Source organism: Mya arenaria, chromosome 6, assembly GCF_026914265.1.
Source record: "Mya arenaria isolate MELC-2E11 chromosome 6, ASM2691426v1".
NCBI lineage: Eukaryota > Metazoa > Mollusca > Bivalvia > Myida > Myidae > Mya > Mya arenaria.
In genome coordinates, this window is record NC_069127.1 from 19,783,230 (window position 1) to 19,795,823 (window position 12,594).

A 12,594-nucleotide genomic window follows, 5' to 3' on the forward strand; every position below is an offset into this window, starting at 1 on the left:
CAATTTTTTACCCGTTGATGATATTCAAGAACAAATATACAAAACAATATTTGTTTTAGTATTTGTTTTACTTCTTTTGTCAAACGGATGTAAATGCTCAGTTACTATATGGAGCTTTGTATGAAAATATATATTTATATAAAGCTGGATTACAACTCGGTTATTTGTGTGATTCGGTTTGCAGGCGGAGGACACAATCACACATGACCGTTTTCAATATTCTATGATATGCTCATGATAAGCACATGTCACTTACTTTCAATTCCAATGGCCTTTCCAAGCATTTACAATAGTAGGTTATAGTGTTGCTCCTAGGTCAGTGCCTCCGTGGTATATTCCAGTTCCAGTAATTCATGCACAGTGATTATATTGCATAGTGTTTGGATTATAGGTCGTGCAGTTTCATTCTACAGCAACAGATACATGCCATTCTGCATTTATGATTTATAATTCAGTCAATGGAGGATTTTCGGCTTGGACTCCATGGATAAAATGTTCGGATACGTGCGGAGATGGGACCAGAAGCCGGTATCGGCTTTGCAACAATCCCCCACCACAGTACGGTGGGACTGAGTGTAATGGGGACTTGTCTAGCTTCGATGCATGTTCTATACAGAAGATATGCCCAAGTACGTACCCTTTGTTTTTCAAAAACATTATAATACATGATTTGTTTTATGCCACCAAAATTCTTTTCCGAATACTATTTTCTTAAACTCAAATTACAAAACCGTATTAAATTCAACGCGATTGCTTCAGGAATGGTTAATCCGAGAAAAAACTTGTTGAAGGGTTATGCAATTGCTTTGGTTGGTACCACAAACAGGGCATTACATTATTGAATATATTTAAGTAGGACCATATACAAAAACATTATAACGTTGTGATAAGCCGCTTTTCTGACGACCCGCATCACGTCTACTCGGTCTCAACGGTTGCTTCTCCACGTGATTTAGGCAAAAAAAGCATCCTTTAATAATACAATACAATACAATAAAAATACGACACGTTTATTATAGTTTTATGACACTGGTGAGGTTGTCAGAAAATACGGTTATATTGCTCGATGCCGGATTTCGTATAATGTTGGTCCTTTACCTCAAGTATTCCCGAAAGCTGAAGTTTGCATTGGGTTGTTTAATTTAAATAGACCTCCTTTAAAGGCATCTTACTGGGATATGCAAACAAATGTAGACGAGGCTTTCATCTCTTACATAATAAATTACACGGTTTACGTTTCGCCTTCTGTTTCAGATATTTGGTGTTACCAGTGCAATAGCAGTGATAACAATCACTGTCACAAAAAAACTTCGATGACTCCCAGTACGATTACAACAAAATATACATTGCTCCTGACAGACAAGCATGTGAGAGATGCACACAGGGAATCAAGGATGGCGGTGTGTTAAATTGACTCGTTCTTTTCACATGAAGTAAAAAACACAGCACATGTAGAATATTTTTTATTTACTTTTACTCATTGTTTAGTATCATATTTCTGTTCAGTGTGCACATTTGTTTTAGAAAAAAGTGATATCCCACTCAAATATTAAAAGCAAAGATACTTTTCTAGTCCATATTGTTTTACCAATGATGTTGAGTGCATTTTTACATACTTCTATCCAACGATAACAGGGTATTTGCTAGGTCCTGCGGCCAGTTTGAAAAAAACATTTTTAATCAAAACATCTTTATCACGATTATGATAACGGCATTTCCCTCTGATAATTTCGTTTGAAAATTAAGTCCACGTTCGGTTTGTTTTGTTTTCGTTCAAGACATTTGAGACAATAATAGAGTTAGTGGTACTGTTTTTTAATCCGAGAATTTATATTCGACTCAAGTGCTTTGCTTATAGACATTATAATACACAATAAAACCCATTCTGTGATTTTCAGTCTACCACAGAGGGTGTACATCGTCCGCAGATGAATATGGATGTTCCTTTGATTTTTGCAACCAAGCCTCCTGTATAAACACGGCAGCGTTCCTTCTGTTTATGAAACTGTATTTAGTATATATCTTGCTTTGAAATATACTTCTTCAAGAGGTAGATACAATAATAACATGGAAACTACAGAGACAGCCCCAGCAGCTAACAATTTTATAGAAAATCATCACAACTTTAAGGACTTTCACACACTAAAATAAAAACGATATAGAAAAAGAAAACACAGCAAAAAGAAAGCTGAATACCTTTTGCAAGACATTTGCATGCATCTCTAATTAATAGATGACTACTCATTTTCCAATGAATTATTGAATTGTTATGCTTTTTGTTTTGTTTTGTTTTCATCGTTTTTCATTTCGTTTAACTTCCTGGTTTATACGACGATACAATCAAGAGGAGACTGTATAGAAACATGATTTTAAATCGGCGAGCCTGATCGCATAGATGTGTTATGTAGGATACCTTTGAGGAGTTGGCACTGTTTATCCGCCTTGATTTTTTGGTGATGGAGGTGATTTCTGTATCTGCAGCAAATTGTATAAATGTTTATATTAAGATATAAGTTAACACAACTATTTAAAGACTGGTCAATATTAATCAAATATATCCTAATATACCAAATTGTCGTTTAAATGTTCTTACCTTACTAAAGATAACCTGTAGACGACTTATCCTTTACACTTGTTTCTGTAGTTTTACATTTTGTAATAGCAAAATGAAACAAAATGACGCAACCCGAAACCATTATGTGTACAAAATACGTAAAAAATTAATCAAACGTGTGGAAGTTTTATTTATTTCACTGTGCATGTATGGTCTTTTCTACTTTCTGGTTTGTTTGCTTTAACATGCATATATTATATAGACAAATGTATTTATGAAGCTTTTAGTTGTTCGGGTAATTTTTACAAAGTATTTTAAGAAAGTATTTCAAGAAAGTCAGTGTATCTATCTCAAGGACTTTAATCAATGCACTTTTTTTGATAGGATTAGTAAATTCCAGAGTATAAATAAACTATGTAGGACAAAAGTGTTGTCAAAGATATGTTATAGATGTGTGTCATTCTTCAGAAATTATAAACATTTTACAGTATTGTGTACATGTGTGTCATTTAGGAGAAACCATGATCGGACAAGATACATGCAGGTTATGTTTATGAATTATATTAATGAACGATGCATTCCAGAGTACGACAATTATATGTATATATAAATGCATATACATATATTTCAACGAATTAAAAATGCCTCTAAATAAAATAATCATTCGTGTCTTGCATAAAAAACGGATTTCATCAAAGAAATAAATTTACGTACATGGACAGACAAAATAAAGGTAAGTTTATCTTCCATATCTTTGTTATTACAAATGGTCCAAATATTTTGATAATGGGTAATTTTTTTGTTGCCATAAGTTTCAATACGTAATTGATGAGACGAACGTTAAAATTCAGTTGAAGGAATTCGTTACTTAAATTTATCAAGAAACGAAGATTATTCGAAGAAGGTTTGGAAAGAGTATTGCTGCAATTGCCGAGCCATACAAAGATTATTTGATCTGATCAATAAGACGTTGCTTTGAATATATATATATTAACTAGTTCAAATATGTATTCGAATTTGAAAATAGACTTCTCAAGTGCATGCAATTTACTACACTTGATATCAACGTTTATGGATATCGATTGAAGTTATTGCAGCAACGCACATAAATACAAAATTCTCTTTTTCTTATTGACGCACTTATGGAAACATTTATTAGCAAAACATTTCTAAAAAACAACAACTCAAAACTTGAATCAGATAATAATACATCGTGGTAATTGTTAGTATTTCACTACGAAGTGAACCAAAAAGAGACATGTAATAAAGCATACAAGATGTTCTCCAAATGAAATTTAGCTTTACGTATCAACGGATTGTGAACGAAGAGGCTACTCGTAGTTTGTGAAATAGTTAGTTTGCAATGATCCTCAATTGCTAATGTTGTCTAAATGTTTCGTTGTCTCCAAATGTCGTTTTTCAAATGCAAGACACCTTTATATACATGATTACTGTGGTTTCATCGGTTATAAATTGACTGGAGTCTATCCCACAGAAAAAGTTTTTTTTTTAATATTGATAAGTGTTACAGTGATGTAAATACGCATGTTTATACCGTTATCATAATTTTATTTTCTGAAGTACACCATATAGAACACCCCCTACCGAGGAGACCACAGAAGGCTCATATAGCAGCCCAAGCTACAGCGCCTCCTAAAGTCCCGGTTGCGACCCCATACCCAGCTGCCCCGCCGGCGAGAACTCCAAGAAAAACTGTTTTCCAGCCAGGTATCCACCTTCCGAAATTTGTAAACAGTGCCATAAGCTGAAATTCGATATCTCTACTATCATTGTAATTGGCGAGATGATCGTTCAACGCTTTTGAGTGAACATGTGCATAATTATTATTACATGTGCGAGACCCATTTTTACTTAGATTTCAACGGTTTTGAAAATTTTCTCCGGCGCAGAGGCAGTTTCAGCTGTGACATTTTCAATTCGTATCAATCTATTTCCACACTTTTTGACAATTTTTGAAAGTGTTGTTTTTTTTACATCTGTTTTCTCACTTTCTTCATCTGACTTGTAATCTCTCCCATGCGTTACGACAACTATTATATGATCGTTTATCTTTTCGCAGAAACTGGTTTGCATCATTTTCACCGTAAAGCCGTCTTCTTCGGTAAATGTTCCACGTTTAAAGACGTGAAGAAAGGCATGCGGATTTGGGCAATATGTCGTAGTTGATGATTGAATCATTAGCGTCGTCTTCGCAAGAGAGGTTCCAGTGTCAAAGAGCCCCGGTGTGCCAACTACAGTGTAATCATAGTGCCAATGTCCGAATTCAACAATCACTGTCTCGGCAGAACAAGAGACGCGTGTAACAGCGTTAAAACTCTCTTTTGCTGCAAATACTTTTTCCTTAAAAGTGTATTTCGGTAATACTTTTACCCTTTCCAGTTTTCCCAATCAAAATCACTCGTCTTTCCTGAACATTATCACCCATTATGAAATAATAAAATTAAACATAAACCCGGTTTAATCACACTGGGTAAACGCCAAAGATATGGAACATAAAAACAAAAAATCACAAACAAGAAACATGGAAGAACAGCACAAAACTCCACAAGCAGCACAACGCACACTTAAAATATGATTTCACAATTGACAATCCACCTATTAAGGAATTGAAAATGAGTATTTTCTAAACATCTCCCAATAGACTAACATCGACAAGACACCACATTCGGACCACACCAAGTTTAGATTAAGATCATTTTCAAAACATATGACAATAGACAACATTTTTGCAATGCCTTCAAATGTCAATATGTAATTCAACAAATTATTAAGTTAAATCATAAAATCTATTAATTTACAAACCAACCTAACAAACCCTAGAATGAATGAGAACACTCTTATCATTTTACACCTGATACACATATCGATTAATTAAGTAAACAAAATTCAGTTTGTCAGTTTATAAGATCGTTTGTTTTGATGAACTAAGAGGTTAAACTATCACATTCACACTTTATATATGAGTTCAAATATTGTTTTCACTGACTGTAGCAAGTCGGTTGCTCTCAAATTGAACTAACGACGGTGTTTTTATGTGCGTTTAATAGTTGTTGTGTTGTAGCTTTGTTCCCCTTTAATCGTTTTTGGCCTTTAATATTTATGCAAAAAGCTACAGAAACAAGCTCAGTAGTAAAGAGTTTAAACATAAACCCGGTTTAATGGCACTGGGCAAACGCCAAAGACATAGAACACAACATCACAAACAAGAAACATAGAAGAACAGCACAAAACTCCAAAAGCAGCACAGTGCATACATACTATATATAAAAAACTAGGTATGTTCATCAAGGATTGTTAGGTACCGCCTTGGAACGGTCAGTGAAATGTAAATTTACTGGGGGTTTAAACCAGTTTGTGTGCACAGCCTCACTCATATCCCAACAATCCTGAATAAAGTAAAAACGTAAAAGGTAAATCTGATTAAAATTTGCATAAGCGTGGGGAAACATAAAATCCGTATAATCGCTCATGGTAAACACCAAAAACAAAAAAACAACAACACTTAAACAAGCAATCATAAAGCAGAAACATGGACCAACAGTACACATCTCAACAAACAACTCGGTACATATATACTAGGGGTGTTATCAAGGATTGTTAGGTACCGCCTTGGAACGTTCAAAATTTACTTGGGGCTTAAACCAGTTTAAGTGCACAAACCTCACTCTTATCCCAACAATCCTAAATTAAGATAAAACGCAAAATCTTATCAAAGTATGAATTAACTTGAGGAAACTTAACAATAAATCAAATAATAATAAACTTATAGGTAAACCACAAGTACTTCTATGATTAGAGATCAGAACTATATCTGCAGAAGGAGAAACACAGTTCAGTATGTCACATTATTATTATTGCCTAACGAATCTATTACTTATGACTATTAATCGCAACAAATATAATACACTGCAGGAAAAACACTACGTGCTAGGCAATTTGATAGTTACCCAAATCAAATGGAATAAATCAACGTAAGTAATTACACTCACAAAAAAAATGATAATTTGTATGTTACGGCAAATATAATTAAAGCTGATTGTAATGTGTTGTAAAGTAAAGTATTGTCTGCATAATTATGTTTTCCAATAACACCGTTTTAAAAAAAATAAAAAAATAAAAAATATATATATATATATACGTTTGTATGACCAATGGAATAAAAATTCATCATATACTGCTAATCATTGGTAATGTGTAACTATATAATTACCATATACTGCTTCGTGCGTTGCTATTTGTCCTAGCAAACATAGGGCATGTATAAGATTGTAAGACGAAATGTAAATGAGTATATAGTGTTCAAAACATTACCGATGTATTTCATTCCGGTAGGCATTAAAACCTTTATGCAGGCTGACATTTTGTAACATTTATAGCATTCGATTTCGTTGGGCTCATGTAAAAATTAAATTTAATTAGCATCCGATGAAAACTGCTATAAGACCTTCATAAGACGAATATCAACAGTAATCGAAGTGAGACACATCATTTTTAATACTTTTCGTTAGTTACATTGCATACTGGCAAACTGTGTGGTTTGGTGTGGTAGCCTATGTCGATTCACTCGAAAAAAAACTCGAACTTTCCTTCAAGAACTTTAATTAAAATGAGCACTCCTTAAAATGAGCACTCCAATAACTCATTTCAGTGTCTCCATGGTTATAATACTTCTTATAATAGTTCTCAATAACTAGTTCTTATAGTTCCTAATCAGATTGAACATCATTTGAACGTATAGTCTATTTTCTGCGTTTGTAGAAAATACATGTGGAACATCGTTATTGATGCAGTAAATGGAATTTTTTCCAATTGGTCGACGTGGACGACCTGCTCAGTTTCGTGTGGAAACGGAACTAGGGTACGGGAACGACTTTGCGACAACCCGCAGCCACAACATAACGGCAGCACCTGCACGGGTGATTATAAGGAGTCCGAAGATTGTTTCACGGGAATATTATGCCCAAGTATGTACCATTGCGTTTGAAACACATTTGGACACATGCCTTATTGTATATCTGTCAATTTTCTTTACCATATCAATTTAACTGAACTTGAAAATAAAGCGATTCATATTGTAAAATCTATATCTCTCTATTGTCGATCAGAATACGATGTTAAACTCTACTTTATATTACAAAATATTTCAAAAGATTTGAGCTACAATGTGCTTATTAAGAATCAATAACGCGACTGCTCATCGAATGGAATAAGAGTTTCTTTTGTTAATACCACGAACAGTGCATCAAAACAGGGAGTTGTTTAAAAAAAAACAATGTCGTGAATGGTCGTTTTTCTGATGGCTCGCATCCTGTCTGCACGGCCTAAATAGAAACGTCTCCGCGTGATTCAGGTCATCAGAAAAACGTCCAAGTATCATAAACTCTTTTTCTCGATACCTTTTAAATTCGATACTCATACTAGTATGATAATACTAATGAGGCTGTTAGAAATACGCTTATGTTGCGTAATGAGGCTGTTAGAAATACGCTTATGTTGCGTAATGAGGCTGTTAGAAATACGCTTATGTTGCGTAATGAGGCTGTTAGAAATACGCTTATGTTGCGTAATGAGGCTGTTAGAAATACGCTTATGTTGCGTGATGAGGCTGTTAGAAATACGCTTATGTTGCGTAATGAAGCTGTTAGAAATACGCTTATGTTGCGTGATGCTGAATCTCCTTAAGTATTTAAAAAATGATAGTGTGTATTGTGTCACTTTATGTTGAAAGGATCCTGAAAAATAAGAAAAATAATAACCGAACATATTCAGTGATTTTTTTCTAAATGTTGCTATTATCTCCCTCGAGGTAAATACCTGGTACTACATGTTGCCTTTCGTTTCAGAAATACTATGTTACCATTGTAACAGCACATCACACAAGTTCTGTGATCAGGGCAATTTTGATAGTGACAAGTACAGTTACGACAAAATATACATTTCCGACGGGGAGCTTTGTGTAAAATGCACAAAAGGATACAAGGGTGGAGGTGTGTTATAGTTATTAATGGTTAATCTAAATAATCAATCTTACATATGTAATGATGCTGTGCGCATTTATATTAAACTTACCTCCCCATGATAACAACTTAACCTGCGGCCGACTTTAAGAAACATTCTTTATGAAGACACCTTCTTTCATGGTTAAGATAATCACCTTATATAAATGATTTTCAGTCTACCACAGAGGGTGCACATCGTCCAAAGATGAAGAAGGATGCATCACGGACTTCTGTAACGCCAACCAAGGGACATGTTTGGACACATCCGCATTCTTTTTATTAATAAAACTATATATATAGTATATTCCTGCTTTAAAATACACAGCTTTTATGGATAAGGAAAAGCAAATAAAATGGAAACTACAGGGACAAACTTAGTAGTTAAGTATATTACGGAGAAACACAAAATGGGCTAATACACTCTAAAGAGAGTGCAAACGGTATAGAAAAAACTAATACCTACCTGTCAATGACTCATTCACTTGTTTCATTGTGTTTTTTTTATCTATTTTTATTATCGTTTGACCTCCTCTAGTATACATTGATAAAACCATTAAATGACTGTATGAACACATTGTTTTATATCGGCGCACTATATTGGTTAGCTGTCTTTGGGTTATTGATTAATAAGTTTGAGGAGTTGGCACTGTTTCTCCCCTTTGATTCTTTCGTTATGGAGATGATGTTTGTATCTGCAGATAGGTTATAGTTAGATGACACGAAGCAAACTTTTAATGATTGATAATGGGCGGAGTGAGCGTAGCGAACGAGTCCTTTTTAATCATGAAATTTTCACTTCAGGTCATCTTACTGTCTTAAAATACGACCTCATTGGCTGACACATTTAACATTTGACGCAAAATCTGATGCAGGGAGTGTGTATCGGATGAGTGGTAGTATGAGGACCTTTAAACACCCGCGAAAGATGGAATTATTAATGATTAAGCCTAGTACTTAATGATTGCTTATCTCTAATGTCATTGGCTGAACACTTAGGTTGTATCCTTATTGTATCTAACATAATTTTACAGAAATATAACTTCACCAAACTATGTCATGGCTTTTCAGTATTTTTTTTTAAAAAACCCACTACTAATCAAAAATGGTAAAATATTTAACTATACGTTTCTAAATGTTTGTTGTTTTAATTGATAGCTTCATGGTCACATATTTCTAATTAAAAAAGTCTTAAAATGATCGCTTGAATCTTTTATCAGTAATCAAACAAGAGATGTATGTTAAACATTATGCCCCACTGAGCGCCATGTTGTCAGGATTATATGGACAATTGAATGAAATATGCATGGACCGAAATGACAGCTGGTTTGTCACTGACATTGGATGCCGTTGAGGCAGTTTTAAGATTATGACCATTCAAAGTGTGACGAAAGAGTGTGTTATGACCATGACCTTTGACCTCAAAATCCATAGGAGTCATCAGCTGGCCACAAAAAATCTAAATATCAAGTTTAGGACCATGGTTGCAGGCATTGACAAGTTATCACACAGACAAGATTTTTTCGTTCAAGGTCACTGTGGGGTCATCATAAGGGGTCATCTACAGATCAGACGCAACATCAAATCAAGTTTGAGAGCCATGGGTGCAGGCATTGTCGAGTTATCACTCGAAACATTTTCGCATTCAAGGTCACTGTAAACTTGACCTTTGACTCGATGACTCATAAAATCAATAATGGTCATCTTCTGGTCAGGCCCAACTTCCATGTCAAGTTTGAAGACCATAGGTTCAGGCATTGTTGAGGTATCACAGAAGATATGTTAACTTTTTTGCGTCAAATGTGACTGTGACCTTGACCTTGGCCCAATGACCCCCAAAATCAAGAGGGGTCATCTACTGGTCAGGCCAACCCATCATGTCAAGTTTGATGACCATAGGTCCAGGAGTTGTCGAGTTTGCTTTCAAGGTCACTGTGACCTTGACCTTTGACCCCTAAAATCAATAGGAGTCTTCTACTGGTCGGGTTCAACTTCCAAGTCAAGTTTGAGGGCCATGGGTGCATGCATTGTTGAGTTATCATTTGGACAACCTTTTATCATTCAAGGTCACTGTGACCTTGACCTTTTCCCCGATGACCCCCAAAAACAAAAGGGGTCCTCTACTGGTCAGGCCCAATGTCCATGTCAAGTATGAGGGCCATGGGTGCAGGCATTGTCGAGTTATCACTCGGACAACCTTTTACCATTCAAGGTCACTGTGAACTTGACATTTAGCCCGATGACACCCAAAAACAAAAGGGGTCGTCTACTGGTCAGCCCAATCTCCATGTCAAGTATGAGGGCCATGGGTGCAGGCATTGTCGTTTTATCACACTGACAACCTTTTACCACTGTGACCTTGACCTTTGGCCCGATGACCCCACCAAAAATAGGGGTTATCTTATGGTCAGGCCCAACATCCATGTCAAGTATGAGGGTCATGGGTGCAGGCTATGTCGAGTTATCACAAGAACAACTTTTTACCATTCAAGGTCACTTTGACTTTGACCTTTGGCCCCGATGACCCCCAAAATCAATACGGGTCATCTACTGGTCAGGCCCAACCTCCCTGACAAGTATGAGGGCCATGGGTGCAGACATTGTCAAGTTATCACTCGGAAATCCTTTTACCATTCAAGGTCACTGTGATGTTGACCTTTGGCTCGATGATCCCCAGAAACAATAGGGGTCATCTACTGGTCAGGCCCAATTTCCATATCAAGTTTGATGACAATAGGTTTAGGCATTGTTGAGTTATCACTCGGACAAGCTTTAAAATTATTTACCATTAAAGGTCACTGTGACCTTGACCTTTGACCCCTTTAATCAATAAGGATCATCTACTGGTCTGGCACAACCTTCATGTCAAGTTTGTTGACCATACGTCCAGGAATTGTTGAGGTATCACTCGGACAAGCTTTGGTCTACCGACGGACCGACCGACCGACCGACATACCGACATGCCTGTGCAAAGCAGTATACCCCTCTTCTTCGAAGGTGGGCATAATAAGCTTTTTTGATTGGATCATCACAGTCAAATGAGTTAAACATGACAATTCATTAAAATAAAAACCAAAACCTATACAGGGTCTATCAAACTTACATATGGTGCCGTTAGGTGTAATCAAAGGAATATTTTTGTGCATGCATAGTATATTTTGGCATGAATTGTAAAGTCAAATATCGTAGAAACGCATGTACTTCCTGTTTTGTTGAGCCTAAATATGTGTATTTATACTGGTAAGCTGTTGAATCTTTATATTCTTGTGATTCTTTAGTATAATAGATAACAAACAACACTTGATGTTATGTAAAGTGGTAACATAAATGGTATGCAAAATAGGGTTATTAGTACTGAGTTTTGATCTGGAAGTCGACTCGAGTGGATTTTTGCAGATTCGGATTTCACGAGGCGGAGGCGAGTGAAATCAAAATCTGCAAAAATCCACGTCAAACTCTTAATTGGGCACTCGTTAATCGGGCGCTGTACAGAATTTCCTTTAACAGCAACCTCTTATTTTGTTAAACCACTATTGGCTAAGCGATATCAAATTGTCAAATTCTGGAAACGATAATTTATGTGTTCTTTGTTTAACACTTCGGACATCTTTAGACCATACGTGTTAATGATAATTAAGCTTTAAAAACATCACAAAGTAAACAGAACTACGGAGGACATATGTTTAAAGATCGATACTAAATTATTGCTGAAAGTATTGGGATATGTTTAATCTAAGGGAAATTTGAAGGTCAAAGAATCATGATATTGAAACGCATGCGAGTCTCATAGGAGTCATCAGCTGGGCACAAAAATCTAAATGTCAAGTTTGAGCGTCATGGTTGCAGGCATTGACAAGTTATCACACAGACAAGATTTTTTCGTTCAAGGTCACTATGAACTTGACCTTTGACCACATGACCCCTAAAATCATAAGGGGTCATCTACAGATCAGACGCAACATCGAATGTAGTTTGAGAGCCATGGGTGCAGGCATTGTCGAGTTATCACTCGAAACATTTTCG

General features: G+C 35.7%; 2 protein-coding genes across 2 annotated transcripts; both read left to right on the forward strand.

Moving 5' to 3' along the window:
• Positions 1-257: 257 nt before the first annotated feature.
• Positions 258-2,008, forward strand: LOC128237249 (A disintegrin and metalloproteinase with thrombospondin motifs 14-like). The gene is made up of 3 exons (XM_052952598.1): positions 258-629; positions 1,255-1,400; positions 1,899-2,008. Exons 1-3 carry the CDS (start codon positions 440-442, stop codon positions 1,974-1,976), a joined length of 414 nt encoding a protein of 137 aa, XP_052808558.1. The 5' UTR covers positions 258-439; the 3' UTR covers positions 1,977-2,008.
• Positions 2,009-6,428: 4,420 nt separating this feature from the next.
• On the forward strand, positions 6,429-8,573 carry LOC128237620 (thrombospondin-2-like). Its single transcript, XM_052953208.1, has 3 exons — positions 6,429-6,546; positions 7,334-7,539; positions 8,419-8,573. Exons 1-3 carry the CDS (start codon positions 6,452-6,454, stop codon positions 8,571-8,573), a joined length of 456 nt encoding a protein of 151 aa, XP_052809168.1. The 5' UTR covers positions 6,429-6,451.
• Positions 8,574-12,594: the final 4,021 nt, after the last annotated feature.